The sequence below is a fragment of the Anarhichas minor genome, unplaced genomic scaffold, assembly GCF_050575085.1.
Source record: "Anarhichas minor isolate MPS153535 unplaced genomic scaffold, ASM5057508v1 ptg000136l, whole genome shotgun sequence".
In the NCBI taxonomy this organism is placed as follows: Eukaryota; Metazoa; Chordata; class Actinopteri; order Perciformes; family Anarhichadidae; genus Anarhichas; species Anarhichas minor.
Window position 1 is genome coordinate 6,153,900 of NW_027466582.1, and position 19,121 is coordinate 6,173,020.

General features: G+C 41.8%; 2 protein-coding genes across 2 annotated transcripts in view; both read right to left on the bottom strand.

Annotated features, from left to right (window-relative positions):
* LOC142942188 (low density lipoprotein receptor adapter protein 1) overlaps nucleotides 1-2,068 on the bottom strand; it is a 32,005-nt gene extending 29,937 nt beyond the window's left edge. Inside the window, exon 1 of the mRNA XM_076084414.1 lies at nucleotides 1,756-2,068. Within this exon, the coding sequence (XP_075940529.1) occupies nucleotides 1,756-1,840 (85 nt within the window). The 5' untranslated portion in view covers nucleotides 1,841-2,068. The remainder of the gene's footprint in view (nucleotides 1-1,755) is intronic.
* A 1,425-nt stretch (nucleotides 2,069-3,493) lies between these two features.
* LOC142942347 (E3 ubiquitin-protein ligase RNF19A) lies at nucleotides 3,494-16,075 on the bottom strand. Its single transcript, XM_076084622.1, has 9 exons — nucleotides 15,923-16,075; nucleotides 14,793-15,274; nucleotides 11,672-11,877; nucleotides 11,394-11,541; nucleotides 9,472-9,634; nucleotides 8,832-8,946; nucleotides 5,799-5,930; nucleotides 5,161-5,431; nucleotides 3,494-4,764 (listed from the first exon to the last, which is right to left on the bottom strand). The coding sequence occupies exons 1-9, from the start codon at nucleotides 16,073-16,075 to the stop codon at nucleotides 4,506-4,508; spliced, it is 1,929 nt and encodes a 642-aa protein (XP_075940737.1). The 3' UTR covers nucleotides 3,494-4,505.
* Between the last annotated feature and the right edge of the window lie 3,046 nt (nucleotides 16,076-19,121).

Sequence of the window (19,121 nt, forward strand, 5' to 3'; positions counted from 1 at the left end):
CCCGCTGAGTAGCTGCTGGACATCAGCAGTCACCCTGTACTGTTTTGTGAGTGCTATTCCTCCGGAGGCTCTGAAGACTGTCATCAGGCGCTTGAAACACATCTGGATTCTGATCCGACAACATCAGTCGGTCTTCTCTGACGAAAACAACAATAAGAGAAGAAAAGCACAACGCAGAGGCTCCTCCTGATAATGTGACACCCACAATGTCTTTCAGGATCACGTGTTGATGGTTTGTTTGTCAGCTTCTGTCATCGTAAAGTCACCACGGTAATGATGAAGAATATTGGTGGTGTTGAGGGAAATAATAACAATTTCCATCCATCAATGTTTGCACAAAACCAAGATCACAAGTTTTAGTCCAACAGCCATCAGGCAGCCAACATCTGTATGATTATTATAGCACTAATCCAAAAGAGAAAACTTTGAAATCCCAAGGACTTACTCCTGACACTCAATATTCAATAATTTATGTAGAACATAGAGAGTGAAGATACCAAGCAACATCTTCCTGGATGTGGAATGAATCAGCCACATTTAATTAAAGCTGGCACGGGCTGCCGATCATTCACAACGCACGAATCCACGATAAGGCAACAACAAAAAATGAAACAGCAACAGCATGCTAGCATTTATGGCAGCAAGAAGCTCACAGGCGATGCAGCTGCAGGGAGGGAGCAGTCAAGACAACACTTGACACATCGGGGGAGACAGCAGAGCTGCAGGCTGCAGCAGCCCGTCACCAATGGTGTGAGGAGGTGTTTGTTGCTCTGACCCTTCACTCAGCACTCCTAACCTCCTGTACTTCACACTGTCGTGACTGGGGTGCAACTTTTCACACCAACACTTTCTGAATCATTTGGAAAATAACTTGTTTTATTACATGTAGAGAGGATTTGTTGGCACACTGAACTGCCTCATTGTTTTGTGTGTTTCGGGAGATAATGACAGTAACAACCAAACTAATAAATGACTCAATTCTTTAAATGTATTCAGTACCGAGTCTATAACTCAGTATTTATCTATTGATGTAGGATTAAGTACAAATTGCCAGATTATTTGGATTTATTGTATTCAATTTCAGTGCTGCAACAAAGGATCATTTTAATTATCAACTGATTTGTGATTTATTTATTGTATTCTCTATGAAATGTGAAAAAATGTCTTGTTTTGTCAAACCAAAAGTCCAAACCCCAATAATATTAAATTATATATATATATATATATATATATATATATATATATATATATATATAAATAAATGAATAAAACACTCACATCTGAGAAGCTGGAAGCTGAAAATATTAGCCATTTTTAGGTTGATTAAACTGAACGATTGATCAAACATAAAAACTTTTGTTTTTGTGGATCGACATACTCGATTATTCATCCAATTTCCGGAATCAGTTCATATTGGCTCGTTTGAATGTATGCTACAGCTACCCTAGTTATTTGTGGAACAGGACAGTTGGCAGTGGGGCGAGCCAGAAGGAAGTAAAGCAATTACAACTGAGACTGAACTACACAATAGTCGAACAGCGCGTAATTGAACAGCTTTCTGCACCTCAGTACATCTCAGTACAGCTACAATTGGCAACAAGACAAACAAAAGCTCTCCGGTAACGGACACACAACAGTCCATCACTACAGCCAGAGGCACACATTGTCCTTCTTCCTTTGCTACGTCGCCCAGATATCTTTACAACATTGTATCCGAATCCAAACATTGCACAACGCACACGTTGCCCGACTCACTTTCGTGCTTGGAAGTTCCCCATGTGTGCCGCGGAACTCCGGGGCTCTTGATAATCGCTCTGCCGGCGGATTTCAGTGCATCCATCCCGAGGTGTGTCTGATCTCCGGCGGCAGGTGGATTCCCCAGTGTCCCAGGGAGGTAGATACAGCAGGCTGGGCTCGACCGAGAGGATGCGCCAAAAGAGAGGAAACAGGCACACACACACAGAGAGAGAGAGAGAGAGAGAGAGGACTGATTTAAGTTCCCACCCTCTGAATCGCTCTCGGTTTCTTCCCCTCTCACAGAGACTGGCAACCAGCTGAGGGCACACGCACCTACTGCACCGTCTCTAAAGTTAAGGGCGTGTCCCAGTCAGCAGAAACAATACGCTGGTATTGTTTTAATTCATGACAGAACTCAATATATAGGATTAATTCATGATCCCATTATTCGCTTTTTTTCAGGCTTAGTCACATATATGTTAATTGCTAAAAACAATGTTTAAATAACACAATATATTTTGGTACAAATGATAAACTAACAACTAGGCTTCTTTTTAGGGAAATGCTTGAATATTTCTTTGTATGTTGGCGCCCTCTTTTGATTACAACCAGTTATTACAGCCATCTTTAGCATGGTACTATTTGGGGATATCAGTAGCACTACTACTAGCTGTAGGTTATTGTTTTAACAAAATAAACTATAAATTGATTCTTGAAAAATCAGTTTTAAAAATAAATAATTATGGCCATCCTGGTAAGACAATGGTTCCAAAAACTGATGATCAGAACACCTACAAAGGGTCGCCAGATGAATCTGATGAGTCTCAAGATGGTTCCCAGTAGAGGAAAGCAGAAAAAATAACTAAATTTCAGCCGCACAAAGTTATATTCATCTTTTTAGATTTTCCGAGAATCTTTGTTTTGTTTTTTCTTGAGAATTATTGGATAATTTTACTTCAGAAAAATATTAAAATAGCACAAAGTAAATCTAGAGTTACGGCCAGTCAAGTTGCAGTTTGCATATTCATCATGTTATCCTACTAGACATTTGTGTGAAATAGTCAAGATTTGCCGGATGGACGGACAGACAAGCCGTAAACATGATGCCTCTGGCCAGGGCTGTCGGCACAGAGGTGTACAGATTGTTGAACCAGACTTGGAGTCGGTTAAACAGGTTCACAAGAAGATATTTTAGAGGTCACAGATTATGAACCATTGAGTAAAATGATTAACATAATCTGCAACTTCCCCAGTTCAATTTCCTTTGTATGACCTTTGCATTACTCCAAAGTTCCCTGTCTGTACCTTTACTGTAAAACTCTACCGTTAAGGCAAAATGCGCCAAAAAACAATTGTGCCATATTAGGAAACGGGGAACTCTTCACTTGAACTTCCACGGAATAAAAATCAATTTGTGACACAAAATATGCATTGTGTTTTTGTCCTTCATGGTGAAATCTTTATTTCATTTCTCTCCACAACCCAGCACAGGTTATCATTTCATGTCCGAGTTAATCTCTCACAAGTATTTCACACGCAGGAAGCTAAGCAGAGCATGTATAGTCATGTATTTCTCATAAGTCATCTCGTGGGGGTTATTAGAGTTTAGCCTGAGGTGGCATGCTGCTGTTGTAATTTTTGGTGCTCTGTGATCATTTGAGAGGGTCTTTAGTTTATATTTAATGCTCTCACTACTGCATTTACACAGACTGCTGTGCGTGTGGACGTCTGTCTGTGTGTGTGTCTGTGTGTGTAATCCTGGATACGCAGCGAGTAGTAGAATCATGCAGCAACTTTTAAATTTAAGACTCTTTAGAAAAAGATTGCAGTCTAAAAGGAAATAGCCTCTTAAAGGCTAAAAGCTGCACTAAAATGATGCAAAAGTGACATTGCCTCCTGTCTGCTTCCCTGGATGACTGTTGATTTAAGATCAATAGTTATAATTAATGGTATTTAAAAGCCATCCAGTCAATAGAATCGCTGCCATTATGTCACAGAGCACTTTTTTACTCCAATAGAGAGCAACAGTTACAGGCTTCAACAGTTTTCAGATGTCATTTTCAACTGGTTCACAAAAGAGTAACAGTGCAGCATGCTTCGGCAATTTAAAGTTGTCCAATTTAGGTGTGACCAATGCATCTTAAGATGCTGGAGGTACTCTCTAAGGTAGAAAATAAAAATCACCCCCTACTGTCCTGCAACGTGGCCTGGGAAAGCATGTGATATTTACTTGCTGACACAACAGTTGAATAGATTCTTAATCCCCCATAAAACAAATCATGCTTGTGGGTGTCTCTTTATTTGTAAAGGAAGCGGGAGGAGGGAGGTGAGGTCACTAAAAGAAGTGTAGAAGTACAGCCAGACGAAGAGAGAGTCTCATGAAATAGATTTATGACAGATGGGGTGTAAGGTAGTCTCTTTCAGAAAGGACAACATAGAAAAAAAAAAAAAAAACATGCTCTCAGCCACTTCCGCTTTAGATGCAATGATGGATGCTATCCTGTCTGCTTTACAGTCTATTCCCCTCCAATGCTTATGTCATAGTCTCATGCTATTTGTCTCATACACACACGTTTTCATTTGCTCTCTCTCAACCCGCGTCTTCCTTAGAGGCTGGAGCTAGAAGGCAACTGGTGGGAGGGCCTGTCTTTGAAGCAGGAGGTGGCCTTGGCCAACGATTTTCAGGTCAATCCAGTGACGGGTCAGCTCATGGATTTCTATATTTCTGTAAAATCTCCAACCAAGTACAAAGCCTGCATTGGAGGACTTCACACACCGTCTATTTCAAAGACTGGGAAAACTGTCCCTTCATCCCCTCCTGGTTTCTCTCTTCCCTCCTGCTCCTCTCCTCCCTCTCGTCTTCCTTCCAGTTCTGAGGCACACAGGTAGTCTCGGGACTGGGACTGCGAGTGTCCCAGGGACTCCACTGACAAGCTTCGGCTAGACAGGATGCTACTTAGGCTGGACTGGCGGGCGCCTCTGGGATGGGTCTCAATTTCCACACGGACCTCAATATTGGTTCCTTCCCTGTGGGGACAGTAGAAAGACAAATAAATCAATACGAAGCTGCCAGGCAATCAAAATCAAAAACGGAAGTCTATGCAAAGAATGCCTCGATTGTGAAAATCTGCTGAAGTCACATGATAGATCAACAGCAGGATTATATGCTTAAACATAGGTATCATATTTAATAAAAGTTTTCAAAAAACAATTAAAGAACAAGACTAAGAGTCTACAGTCAAGCCAGCAGCTCTGTAAGGCTGTACTTAAGTTGTGCTTTACACTAACATACGTTAACAGGTATACCGTTTACCTAGTTCACCATCTTAGTTTTAGGGTGTTAGAATGCTAACATCTGCTAAATAGCACTAAACACAAAGTAGAGTAGAAACAGAGAAGAGGAGAGACAGAGGCAACATTTACCTCAAAGGAAGCGCTTGTGTGTCATCGCGCTTGCTGTCAGGCACAATAACCACCTGGCAGTCTGATTGGCTGTCCTGCTGGGTGTATCCGTGGTGTTGTGTGGCTTCATCCAATTCCTCATAGCTGTCTAGCTCCGGGGGCGTGGTGCTTGTACTGGGGAGGACGCCCACTTCCTGTACACTGACTCTGACTTCCTGGACGCTGGTGTCGCTGGGTGTTGCTTTATTCTGACCTGTCCAGTGGTCACTGACTACATGAGAGAATAGAAGATCTATAAGAGAAGTTGAAACTTCATCAGATCTGGTCGCGCTTTGGAGCAAAAAATGACAATGCACTTAGTACTGTTTTCAAGAGTCCTTAACTCAGGTTGATTACAAAGTTATAATAGGAATAGCTCTATAATTTAGGATATACACTTATTAACTTTTGTGTTTTGTTTATTATATGAAGCTAGCCAGGAGATGATTCCCTTAGTTTAGCATCAAGACTGGAAACGGCTAATCTGGCTCTCGCCAAAGCCTTCGTGGTTAACGTAGAAAAATAAGAGCGGTAGCCATTTTCTCATCCAACTCTTGGGAAGAAAGCGAATGAGCGTGTTTCCCAAATTGTCAAACTATTCCTTTAAATTCTGTACTCACAGCTGGCCAAGTCCTCCAGTTGGATTTTGTGTGTTTCAGGGGGCTCACTCTGCGGTCGACACCAACCGTTCCGACAGAGCGACATGGGGACGACCCCATAGACATAAGTCAGCATTAGCGGCACACCCACGCCTGCAGGAAATCAGAAAAGCATAAGAAAACAAGTCAGAATACATTTCTCATCATGATTGGTCTTGAGTTTGTGCCAAAGAAAGAGTACCCTTGCAATTTAGTACTGCACTTCAATAAAGTAGGAGGGGAGGGACTTGCGTGGTCAAAGTGGTCAAAACCAAAAGCAACAGAGGTAAGAAGAATGTCCAGGTTTTTAAGTCCCTGGTATAGATCAGGCTCCAAAGATACTGGATTCTAGACTTCCCATAATGCAACAGGACACTATCTTTTGGTAGACCCTCCATGCCCAATAAATCCTCCACATTCAGTATGGCAGTCTTTCTGCTTTTACGTTTTAGTCTCTTAGCCGAAACCAAGATGTAACTTGAGTAAATGACAGACTTGACTTCCACGGAAGACACATCTGATATAATAGTACTCCCTGTGACTGATAAACGCATTTATGTTAATGAATTTAACATTTTACGACATGTTAAATTGATGGACGGCCCCTTTAAGCAGTTTTATCATCATACTATTTCTGCAATACCCCAAATAAACACAAGAGGGATCCCCTCCTGCTTCTCTGTGCACAGCACACAATAACGTTTCTGGAACACGCTGATCTATAAAGCTTTTCTTGGCATCATAGCCTCCATATCGATGCAACTTGCATTGTTTCAAATGCTGCGAGCTATTGCTTATGCTCCAGGAAGTTATATCTTCTCTCAGGAACCTATTTCCTTGCACGCTTATGAATCCATTCTCTTTTAATTGGATGCAAGCCGATCACGCATTTTATGTTTTTATTTTAATCTACTGCTGCATCTAAATGTTTTTGTATATTGATTGCTGTTATTTAGCAGTCGCATTTCATGGCTTTGATCTTCTGTAATTTGTGAATCTTGATTATTCTCTTCATATTTTATTCAATTCATTGTAAGCCAGTGTTATACGTTTTAAAACCTGTATGTTTTGTGTTCTATGAGATGCTGTTATGTTGTCCGGGACACTCCTGGACAATTTAAGTTGTTAATATGTTTAAAACTTGAATTGCATATAGTATACTGTAAGTTGAATATGTATTTATCATAATGAGAAGCGGACGAGAGTGGCCCTGCATTGGACACTAGAAAGGTAAGAGTTAGAAGCAAAACAGCAACCGGTATATTGTAAGAAATGAGTGCATCTAAAAAGCCCTTTTCATATTTGGTTATTAGTTGTCTTCTTAATTTTGTGTTTGTCGCGATAGATCATCGGCCTTCATAATAAGAACATCACAAGTTAGATTTATCCCCACTCTCCTTCAAAACCTTCACAAAAGTACTTTCAACAGGTCACACAACTCGATGAGCAGCAGCCTCCCTCCGCTGTGTGATTATGCAACCTGTGATTGAGATAGGAATTTGGTAACACAAAGCGGTGCAGTCCAAACAAAGGGACATCATTAACACAGCGGGAACACCGGGGCACTATTGACTCAGCAACAGGGTGAAACCAGGGCAAGGGGATCAGCCTGCCAACCAAAAAGTCCACAGACAGAGGGGATGTGTGTGTGTGTGTGTGTGTCTGTTTGAGTTAAAAAGAGAGAAACAACAAGACAGGGAGCTTTGAGTAAAATATGAAAAACAAAACAACAATTGTAGTGCTGTGAGAGAGAAAATGAAATGAGACCAAGGGGGCGTAGAGACAGGGATACAAATAGAAGTAGAGATACACAGGTGGTGGGAGGTGAAGGTGAAAAGTAGAGTGCAGCTAAATTCGTTTGAGTGTGTCTGTGTGTGTGTGTGTGTGTGTGTGGCGCGCCAAGTGAGGGCCCATCAGTGTGCGGTTCAGTGATGGTCGTGACACGGCAGAGGGAAGCTGAGAAGCTGCTAAAGCCTTGAGGATTTCTGTCACAGCCATGAATGTTATCTCCAGCAGCACGTGGCCTGAGTCATCAAAACGCTACTTTGCACTGCACGAGTGTGTTAATGAAATCAAGTGGTATATGTTTGCATACAGAAACTTAGCGTGTGTGGGTATTTATATGGCTGTAAAGGTTTATGCTAGATCAAGTCTGGCTGCATGTTCATCTCATGATTATTTTTTAGTGTTTGTGCACGTACATTTGGGTATCTAGTGTGCCACATGCAGGCTAATTAGAATATACCGCCCCAATCTGAGTGTATGTACCTACAGCTTGCAAACTACCTTTGGAAAAAAGCGCCATGCTTTTTTTGCAAAAAAAAAAGGTGTTTTTTTGAAGGGTTTGAAGTATAAACCTGAAAATAAGCATAATATGCACCCAGTAATAGTTTTACATTTTAGGATATCTGTTCATTTGAAGAATGATACCATTTTGGTGTCTGTATGGTAATTGTGAAGCTCCTGCCAGCGGCTCTTTAGCTTAGCTTTATACAAAGACGAAAACATGAGGAACGGGAAGCCTGGCTCTGCTGAAAGGTAACTAAATCTAGCTAGTAGTGCCTCACTGCTCACTGTGTTATATGTTGTTTGAAAATAAGCATATTTCCTAAAATGTTGAACTAACTCTTTAATATTATTTTTAAATGGTGTGTTGAGTGTGGAAAGATGTGGCGTTTCTCTCTCTCGTTGATCCTAGACTCCTCGCTCATTATTATGGAAGGGATTATCCGAGACACTCCACAGCTAGAAGCCAGTGTGCTGGTCAAACCCACATTAATCATCTCTTCTTTAATGGCTCTTTGATCCACATGAATACTGCCCTCCGATATTAGACATTTTTCATTTGAACTACAGCTTTATTATTCAAATAAAAAAGATGATTAACATATGCTGCCTCTTTGGTGTCTGACCTACACTGCTCTGTCTCAGGACATGGTGGTAATTTGATCTCCTTTCATCACTCTTCTCTGTGTGCAGTACAGAAGGTGGCCATGTTGTCGTTTTGTTCCTTACCCACAGTGATAGCCGCTATGACCGGCGACACAAACACTGACATCATCACCCCACTTGCCACAGTCAAGTAGTGCTTACTTCCTGAGATATTGTTTTTCTTGCAGCGACCATGGACCTAGAAGGCAATACATAGAACACAAATTAGATGATGGAAATTCAATTTGATTCTTGCTGTTCTCCTTCTCCGCCACCGCTTATTCATGTCACTTATTCATGTCCACTAAAACATGCGACCCAGCATGCACGAGGGGAAAAGGAAACCAGCCTCATTGACACGCCCAAGCTATCACAGAGCTCCAACACAAAGACAGACGCGATTAATGACTATTAAGTGCACGCTTGAGTTGCATGTGGGTGTGCCATTAATTTCCAATTCACTTGATTCCATGATTTCCATTGATAAGTTGATTCCATGCAAAATTGACATATTTAAATACTACTGTATCTGATGGAAGATTTTGGTTGATTCGGAATAATTAATGTCACTTGAAACATACTAGTCAGCCATATGGGAGCAGTTTGCACATTCTGGACTGTCTGCTGTCCTTGTTGACACGTGCACAAACTCAACCAGGATCTCAAAAAGTACGCACATGCATTCAAAAGGTATTTGACACAGGATTTACTGGTTGTTTTGTACCTTGCGGCCCATGTAGATTGGTATGCCCACAATGATGACTGGGATGGCGATGCCCGCTATAAGGGAGATGACCACCGGTGCTCCGAGCAACATGCCCACCTGCCACAGAACCTTGCGGGTTTGAGACCACGGCTTCTTCCCCCAGAATGTACATCCTGAAGGACTGAGGCACACAGGAAACACAAACAGGGGAGGTCAGATAGGAGTTCAAAATATAAACATAACGCACGCAGTTCTGCAAATAAATGATACAAATAAAAAAACATATAGCCATTTTACATTTATACATTTTTACCTGCTGAATATGTCAGCATTAAGCTCAAATGCCAAACTTCATTCTTAAAATATTCACAAATGGTGTGATGATCCTAACCCTTAATGCAGCCCTCGCAACTCTGACACAAACCTAACGATTTTGAATGATTCTTCTTTTTTAAAAGCAGGTGAAATGAATAAGTACTGACAATATTAAATGCCTGTCTCATTGCTGTCGTTACATCATTACCCAAACCGAATGGCCTCATCTGCATTTCTCATTCTAGCTTCGTCCTCTTCCAATCAATCACAGTAATTTGCAGCTACTATCACACACTCACTTATCTTCCACGCTGCTGTTTGATCACTTAATATGACATTGGGTATAATAAGTGTTGCCTTAAAGTGCTTCTTTAATGTAGTATCTGCCTTTGGTGTAATTCTAACTGCCAAGGAGAGCAGTACAACGCCGAATAACGCTGTTTGGTCTTAATCAAGTAGCAATTAAGTTATCGGAGCAGCAGTGACAATATGAGCAACACAAGTAGCACCTCGAGGCTGTTATTTTTGAAAGCATGCGTCTGTATCAGCAAATGTCACTTTGAGGTTCTAAAAGCCTGAGGGGGGGGGGGGGGGGGGGGGGATTATGGGAAGGTATTAAAGTCGCACTCTGTTGCTCTAAACTGGTCGATCTGTTGTGAGATGCTAAAAGCTTCTTTAGGGTGTTCACTATAATGTGAAGTGTGACAGGCAGCCAAGGATGAGGGGAGAGAAAAGAAGAAGGGTGTTGAGACACTATGCGGTCATGCTGACAAACACAAAAACTCTCTTTCTCATCTGAGACATTCATCAAAACATATGCATGTGACACCATGAAAAATGAGAGATGAAAAATCCATTCATATCTACACACTTCTTCAAATTTAGCCAATCAGCTTCTAGCTAGCCTCATAGCTTGAGTTACATATTCTGCCGCATGGAAATATGGAGCCAGATAGAGTTTATTAATTGATGACAAGTCAGCAGTGGCTCCCTTCCAGCACCGGAAAAATCAATGGAAGCTCAGCCGATGAATTTAAAGCAGCGCAGCCTTGAGACAATGACATAATGTACGTGCCTTGCTGACTGGCCCAGTTTTTGTATTGCTTAAAAACATGCAGATGGAATGTATGTTTTGTGAACACAAGTACACTCATTCTAGTGAAACTCTTCCGTATCTTACATATATGCTGAAGTTACTTGTGCTACAGAGCATTTTCTCTCCTTATGCTGCCGTGAGACTATAGGATCTAATTCTGCTGATCTTTGTGTCGTGTTTTTTGTGTGCATACTTCCTCTGTGTACAGTAGGTCACACACAACTAATGATTCGTTTTTATTATCAATATTTTGTTGATTATTTTTCGGATTTTAGTTTGTTTGAAAAAAATATTAAAATACTTAAAATACCGACCAACAGCCCCGAATCAAAATATATTAAATTTACAATGAGCCAGACGCAGCAAACCCTCACATTTAATGAGTATTCTGCATTTTTGTCATTATATTTGGTGTTGATTCATTCTTCGTCGACTAATCATGTGATTGTCTGACCTCGAGGTAAATAAGCTTACATTGTTTAGTTAGATGTGGGCTTTTGGTTTGGTGTGTTAACGTGTTCATGAGTACCTGAGGTAGTGCACGTCGGTAATCTCCTGCATACACAGCCAGCAGAACTGACAGGCACACACAGTGCAGTTCATACGGTTACAGCTGCCATCGTTGGTCTTCATGATGTAGGCACCGCAGCGAGGGCACGCTTTGATCTCCTCTGCATCTTCAGCAACAGAGTTAATATGTGAGGGGTGTCCACAATATACATTCATCCATGATAACATAGTACACTAAAAATAAATCCTCTGGTTCCTGGCACAAAAGGCAAAAAAAACAGCAGTTGCTAGTCTCACCTCCTCCAGGTTCTTCATTGAAGACGTACAGCGTGGAGGCGTCGTTGCCCCCTGAGGTGTGGCGGGCTCGCTGTCGCCGGGCCTGATCACACGTCTGGTTGGGGTGCCACAGCTGCCGACAGTGGTAGCAGAACTCTGTGTCACATCCCTCACGGCCACAGCTCAGCTTGGGACACTCTGCACAGCCGTGAGCTATCACTGCATAGCTGAGGAGAGAGGAAAAACTGTCAATAAAAACATGATAGAGGGGACAATAGTTAATATGTCCCTAAAGGAAAATTCTTTGTTTTTCGGGGATTCTTAATAAAAGGAGATCTCAGCATCAGGCATCTTGGGAGGATTAAATACAGGTGCTCTTCCTACTCACTGTTCCACCCTGTTGCCCTGACATCTTCAGCTGAGACTCGCAGTGGCTGCCGTTTGATTTAAACATCACAGCTTTGGTTGGCTGACTGGAATATCTGTGAAAAGCTGAGTTGTTCATTGTTGCCTTTGCTCACAAACAGTACAATTGTTGTCTGTGTGCCTCAGTAAATCACAATTCAAGTGTCTGAGGGACTGCTTTTCACAGTTCAACTCCTGAACCAGAAATCATTTCATCCTTAGATCTCTAGAAGCCATTATGACGATAACAAGGAGCTTGACGCCCGTGGACCTAATCTCACTCCTTAGAAAAGGACATTAACATAAATGTTAATATTCAAAAGATCATGCGATTAATGATCAAATACAAGTGAAAGCAGCCGTGAGTGAAGTATTTGAAAAGCTCCTCCAGGCTTTTTCCTTTTGCAGCTCCAGCCTTATGTGGCTTTCAGGTTCGTCAGAACGGTAGATGAATCAGACAGGCTGAGGGCTACACACACACACATAAGAGGATAATTACACTGCTGCCTGGATACCACTTCGGTGTCGGACTAGATTTAAACAGTTTGTGTCTGATTTTCAAGTGAAATCCTTATGGCTGAACAACAAAGCTAGCGTGGACCAGCTCATGCATAAAAACATTTCCAGGTATCCGTGAACATCTTTATCGAAGAACGCAGCATATTAATGCCTTACGTTTATAAAACACCATATACGCTTCGTCATGCAAAGATGTTTAATGAGCTTCTAACAAAACATACAGCAACAGCAGTCAACATCAGTTTATAATTTAAGATTTATATCAATCAAATTTGGAGCACTTTTATTTCTTGCCCTTGTAGATAGATCTAAATTTTCCCCATTTCATTTCACTTCAAAAGTTGAACTACTGGACACAAGATGTCTCCTAAGTCCATGTTCAGTGGATGTGTGGTGAAGGCTTCAAGCTTCCATATCACAGGCGTGTAAGTTACATATTGGACCATGATTCGAGACCATTTGTGACGTCACATAATCCTCGTTTGTATCGTGGTTGCACAAGGTTGCACATGCATGCGCACGAGCACTTGGTCCCACAACACATAGATCTGCAGTTTCACACAGAACTTTGACTGAACTACTTGAACTATTCTGACTGTACTGTACTGTACTGTACTGTGCCTGTGCCTGTCAGCACAGGCACAGAAAGAATTTGCACTTGAAATACTTGTACTGCGGCTTCTGTCTGTGTGCGCTGAAACATCTAGTAGCATCACATATGCAGCAAAAACAATGACAAAGAAAGAACCACTTTTTGCCACACTTTCTGAGAGCCGACATAATCTCCAGCTAAGCTTCTGTCACTAAGATCTCGAGGAATGTGTGTATGTTGGGAGCATGGGAATACACAAACCATAACTGTGACCAGATTACATAATGGGTCACATCTTCAAAGGCTACTCTATGTGGGAAGTATTTGTTGATTCAAATATAAACCTCCACATGGAAACCTTTTTTTAACATGTGGAACTCATAATTCTGCTGATCTGTAAGAGAGGCTCTAGAAATCTGATCCTGTTTCTTTGAGTTATATTTAATTCACCACAGCATCAGACAGGATTGGCGTATTGATTTTTGCTCCACTCATTCATCATGACCAGGCTGTGAACACTGACAGTTGGGGAGACACACAGTCTAGCGCCGAGTCCTGAACCCTGGTGCATACATGCTTTTGACCACAAATATTCACTGAACATATTCACACACACACACATATTATGATTTCCCATCAGCAGCCCTATCCTGTTACCCCTCCTTGAACATTAAGGTGATCCAGCAATGTATCAGTGTCTGTACATTTTGTTAACAACAGCATAGAAGATGAGTTAACTCAGAACATGTCTTGTGGTTGCATTGCATTGAGGTCTATTGTGGGAATGGAAAAAAAACACATCCAATATATATTTCTTAAGTGTATTTCTCCCTGAATCATTTATGATGAAGTCTTCGATCGATTCTGCGATGAAATTACATTGTAGCTGTGCTTTAAACATCTCTATGTAACATGATGTAATCCGCATAACAGCCAGTTCTCCTCAGGGAGCAAGAAAAAGTCAAAGGGACCCAGACACGCCAGGCACATTGGAAGTTAACTAAAGGCGAGTTCTTCCTTAATCTCACAATGCAACATGCATTCGGTGTTACTATATGTAGCCCCACACTTATTGATTATTGTAGATACAAAATGGAGAGAGGCTTGCTTCATCATTCACGACCAGTCCGTTTTGTTTTAGGATCAGCAAAAATATTTTGGTTGCATCAAAACTTTTTCCCAGCCTTGGGATGCATATCCAGCTCAAACCGAGCTTCCAGTTGCTGTCAGTTCATCTTTTCAAAGCCCCGTCAATCATTCTGACACTGAAAAGCTGCTCCAAGTCTTGTGTTTTACAACATAAAGCCGGTGGTGGGATGACAGGGTTTTGACAAGACCTGCCATCTTGTAACATTGAAATAGGCCTCTCTTTTTTTGTCTCATGGTAATTACAGTTAAGGGAATTGCTACTGTGTGACTAAAATGTCACTAAAAAAGTACATTTTTCTTAAAGTTTTGACGATTTAGAGAAGCCATTGTTTTCATCATTCAACCTTTATTAAATTATCTTCTCTCAATGTTGTTAGGTAACTATCTTTATACCAAAAAAGGGTCTTTGTAATTATTTGTGATTGTGAAGGGTAAAAGGTGTTAATATGCAACCAACTGTGTTGTTCTGATTCTCACCTGCAGTCAGGCGCAGGGCACCAGCGTGTATCTGGATCAGCAGCCAGGAAACGCCTCAACTGGTACTCCTCAAAGCGCTCCAGCAGCGCCTGGTCATCCAGGATGTCCCGAACGTCCAGTGGCGCCAGTGTCTCAGGGCACTGCGGGCACGCGATGCACACCCGGCTCTCTGATATCTCTATGCGCAGGTACTGGCGGAGGCAGTCAGAGCATGTTCGGTGGGAACAGGAGGTGAGTCGTGGGAAGTGGCAACGTGGTTGACTGAGCAGGCACAGTGGGCACTCCTCCAGGTGTTCATCCAATAGCTGCTCCTGGCTGGAGGAGGAGACAGACAGGACGCCAGTGGAGCCGCTGCTGGCCCCGCCCACGCACTCAGCTGTGGTGGCACCGTCCTCGCCGGCCTCCGCCGCTGCCGCCGCTGCTGGCGGACCTCCTCCTTCTCCTCTTTCTCCTCCAGCCTCTTCTGCTGTGACGCTGAGGTCCTGTTAACCATTACAGAGCTGCTGACTTACCAAAGCCAATCACGTTAATTAAAAATATTCTGATACACAGGTTGACTTGTGAGGGTACTCTGCCGCTGTTCACAAAAATGGTTAATATTAAGAAATTCAATAAAAGCAAATGGAATATCCTCAAATTTCTAGTGAAAATCATTATTACTGAGTGTGTAGGTGGATACTTGGTGTACTTAGTTTCTAGGCAACATCATTTCTCTAAATTACCAATTAATTGAATAAACACTCTAATGGATTTGGGCTATAACAGTATGAGAAAGGGAGGAAGCAAGCAGAAGCTAAAGTTAATGATCTACAGCCTCGCCAGCTTCCTTTTTGACATTTTGATTCTGGCAACAAATAAAAAATAGACATAAAGAGTAATAAAACAAATATAAAAATACCTGACACATTAGTACATTTTCCTCCAAATGCAAATTTCTGTCCGGGTGTTTGCAAAGACAGCAATACAGATACAACTCCAAGTAGACTTTTTAACAGAATTGAATATAATAAAACCAAGATCAAACATTTTAGGGAAACTAAAAAAAACTGCTTAACTAAAACTCACCAAGTAGCTAAAACAAAACTTGGAGGAATAATATGATAAATATGGGATTACATGCTCAGTCTCACCTGCTCTGGATGCTCGCTCGGGGTCAGGGTGATGGCCACGTCCTCTCTGGGCCAGGCTTCCACTGGCCTCTCGGGCTTTGGCTCCGATTTGGGCTTCCTGCTGAAGAAGTTCAGGAAGCTCAGCGGCCCCGTCTGCTGCTTGGGCCTCTTCATGGTCTATGACTAGAGCGGTAGCAGCAGCTGAGGAGGGCAGGCCAACGACCATGAGCAGGATGCAAAAGTGTGTGGGTGTGTGTGTTTGTGTGAGAGAGTGCGAGTTTTGTGTGTGTGTGTGTGTGTGTGTGTGTGTGTGTGTGCGTGGGTGGGTGTGCAGCGGGAGCTCTCACAGCTCAAAGTCTTGGAGCTGGGCGGCTGCTCTGCTATGCGAGGGAGGAAGAGCGGGAGAGATGGAGAGGCAGACGACAGGGAGGAGGTAATCCCTGCCCGAGGGGAACATCACTAATTTGGAACCTTTCCGAGGCCTGGTCATGTGATTTACTTTGTCTCTCTTCGGGCTCCTTTCCCTCCTCCTCTTCTTCCTCCACCTCCACTGCAGTTCCCTCAGTCCGAGCTAGTCCTGAACTGGCCGACTGTCCTTCATCGTTTAGGCCTCCTCTTCACCGCGAGCACTCCCTTACCCTGGAAAGAAAACATCACAAAATTACACAAATGATGGGATGTGAATTCTGCCATTTGGTCAGGAAATATTTTGTAATACAAAAAAAGTCCCTACAGGAAAAATGGAGAAAGATTTACACAGAATTATATTTATTTTCCTGACTTTACACAAACCCTTGATATTTTCTTGTGAATTCATGGGGAGTTTTTCTTCTTGAGAGCTCCAAAAAACTATTCAAATACAGCAATAAACAGCAAGGAAATGAACTCTTTGGTTTTACTGGTCACATAAATAAAAGATATATCATGTTATAAATAGTGAACCCAGTCTCTCTCATTTAATAAAAAACCGAAGCAGACACATTAACAGGAACTACATTTTAAAATCTGACATCACAAAAACAGCAATTTCAAACACAAGCAATGCCATTTAACTCCGAAATCCCGATCTAAAATCCCTTGAGAGCCGTTTATAATGAAAAACATTCGAACAGATAAGACACTAAGGGGTTTGGGTCTCTGCGACCCGGCCATGGCCGACATACCCTCTGAGACATGAGCAATAAGGTCACAGCCGTGAGACACAAAGAGCAGATGGACGAGAGAGAGTTGTGACTGGTTTGACAGAAAGGATCGGGGGAGATGCAGGGTGACGCAGAGGAGAGGCAGTGATAGACAGTACAGACAACTCATTCTGTCTCCATTAGGCAGAGGCGAGCTTTCATAATCAGGCCCAGAGAGCAAAGAGAGCATGAGGTGATTCATGCAACCCCAGACCAATTAAAATAGCTGTCTCCATATTGACGCTACTTCAAATCGGACCATGGAACACGGCATGAAATAGGATGTGGTGATAGATTGGCATCTATTTAAAGATCCGTTTCACATTCTCTAAAGTAAAATCTTTTAAAGTTTTTTTTTTTTTTTTCTTTACATCAAATGAATTGGAATGGCTCGGGTCAGGGTATGCATGGCTAAAGGAGCTATATGCCTCATCATTCTTCTAACAGGGATGCACAAATAATCTGGATTTATGTAACACTGCAGTGCTTAACCTGCCTTCTTGCATAGAGACAGAGTTGCAGTAGTATTTATATTCTAGTCTTGTGGATATGTTCAAATCCCCATGAATAGCAGGCTCTTCTTGCAGCAGCACATCATTATATACAGTATGGTAATTTAAGAGTACAGAACAGACATTCTTGCCCTTTGAGAAAGTTGGCACCATAAACTGATGATTACTGTTGATATTTTAAATGCAAGATATTTTTCCACTTGTAGCGCATGCTGGAAATACTGTATCTCTGTATTTTGCTGATACAATTTGGCCAATACGCCACAACACGGAACATGCACGGAACATTGACAAACAGCTGTTGTTGTTAATTATCTGCTAAAAAAGCCGCACAACTTTAAGATCCTCTTTGAAAGGATGTTCTCTTTAAAATGTATGAACCAAATACTCAAATAAGTTAACAGATTTTTTTTTTTTTTTTTTTTAATTGTCAAGATGACAACCGAATGGGGAAGAGTGCCAGATAACATACTACATCTTTAGAGGTGAAACAAATCGCTAGTAAACATCTTTCAGTCCTGGTCCTCTTCCAGACAACTAAAGGAATATTAACTGGCTAGAGAAGAGGTGTTCGTTAACACATTCAAAGCTTTCCGTTTCACACATGGCAGACAACACGGAGGATACAATATCAAAGTCACAGCTACAGTATCCGTACAACTCCGACAAACGGTTTCCTGTGCTGACAAATTCAGCTCAGTGGTGTTTGTTCAAAGGTCTACTTTACTTTTTCCAACATTTAGAAGGATAGAACTGTTACAGACTCATTTCTCTCATGAAAAACCTTTGTGTGCAGGCTTTACATATTTCATGTTTCATTTTCACCAAACGTAACTTTTCTGCATCGGATTCCCAGCCACTGTGTTGTGCACCAGCCTGAATTTCCTCAACATCCATATTCCACAGGGACTAACTTTCTTATTACAAGAAAAGTTCCAAAGCACCGACCTCTGTGATGAACACATCCCTGTGCTGCTGTTTATTTATGGAGATAATTATGAAGACAACACAAGCACACACATAACACTTTCAAAAGAGCTCAATTTTGCATGCAATGCACACACTGTCTCTGCAGTGTATCTACACGTTCACATACACACGCTCAAACACACACACAGGCATACGGATACATGCAGGAGTAGACACATGCACACATAGAATTTAGTGTCAGAAATGTTTGTTTCGCACAAACTTCATGCTCTTACATAGCTGAGCAACGATAAAGCCACGGGCAGACAGTGACTTCGTACAGACTGTTCATATGAAATCAGATCGGACAGAACATTATATCAACGAGAAGTAAAATATCTTCGAAACTAAAGGATAACATTGCCATACACAGAAATACGAACAATGGGGGACTTTGTACTGAACGTTCACACATAAATGTAGGGAATCAATTCATTTTCAGATGAAACAATGACATTTCTACATGACATTCTACAAACATTGTATTTCACGGTTAAGTGTTGGCTAACTTTGCTGAGTGTTGGCACCAAAGGACCAAATATGAGCTTGCTCTGGTCC

What these genes read in the sequence shown, in the direction of transcription:
- LOC142942347 (XM_076084622.1), bottom strand. Translation starts at nt 16,075, where the DNA reads ATGAAGAGGCCCAAGCAGCAGACGGGGCCGCTGAGCTTCCTGAACTTC. An exon ending in TGCCCTGCGCCTGACTGCAG is followed by an intron (nt 11,878 to 14,792) that starts GTGAGAATCAGA and finishes CTCTCTCCTCAG; the next exon opens with CTATGCAGTGATAGCTCACG. An exon ending in CAATGAAGAACCTGGAGGAG is followed by an intron (nt 11,542 to 11,671) that starts GTGAGACTAGCA and finishes CTGTTGCTGAAG; the next exon opens with ATGCAGAGGAGATCAAAGCG.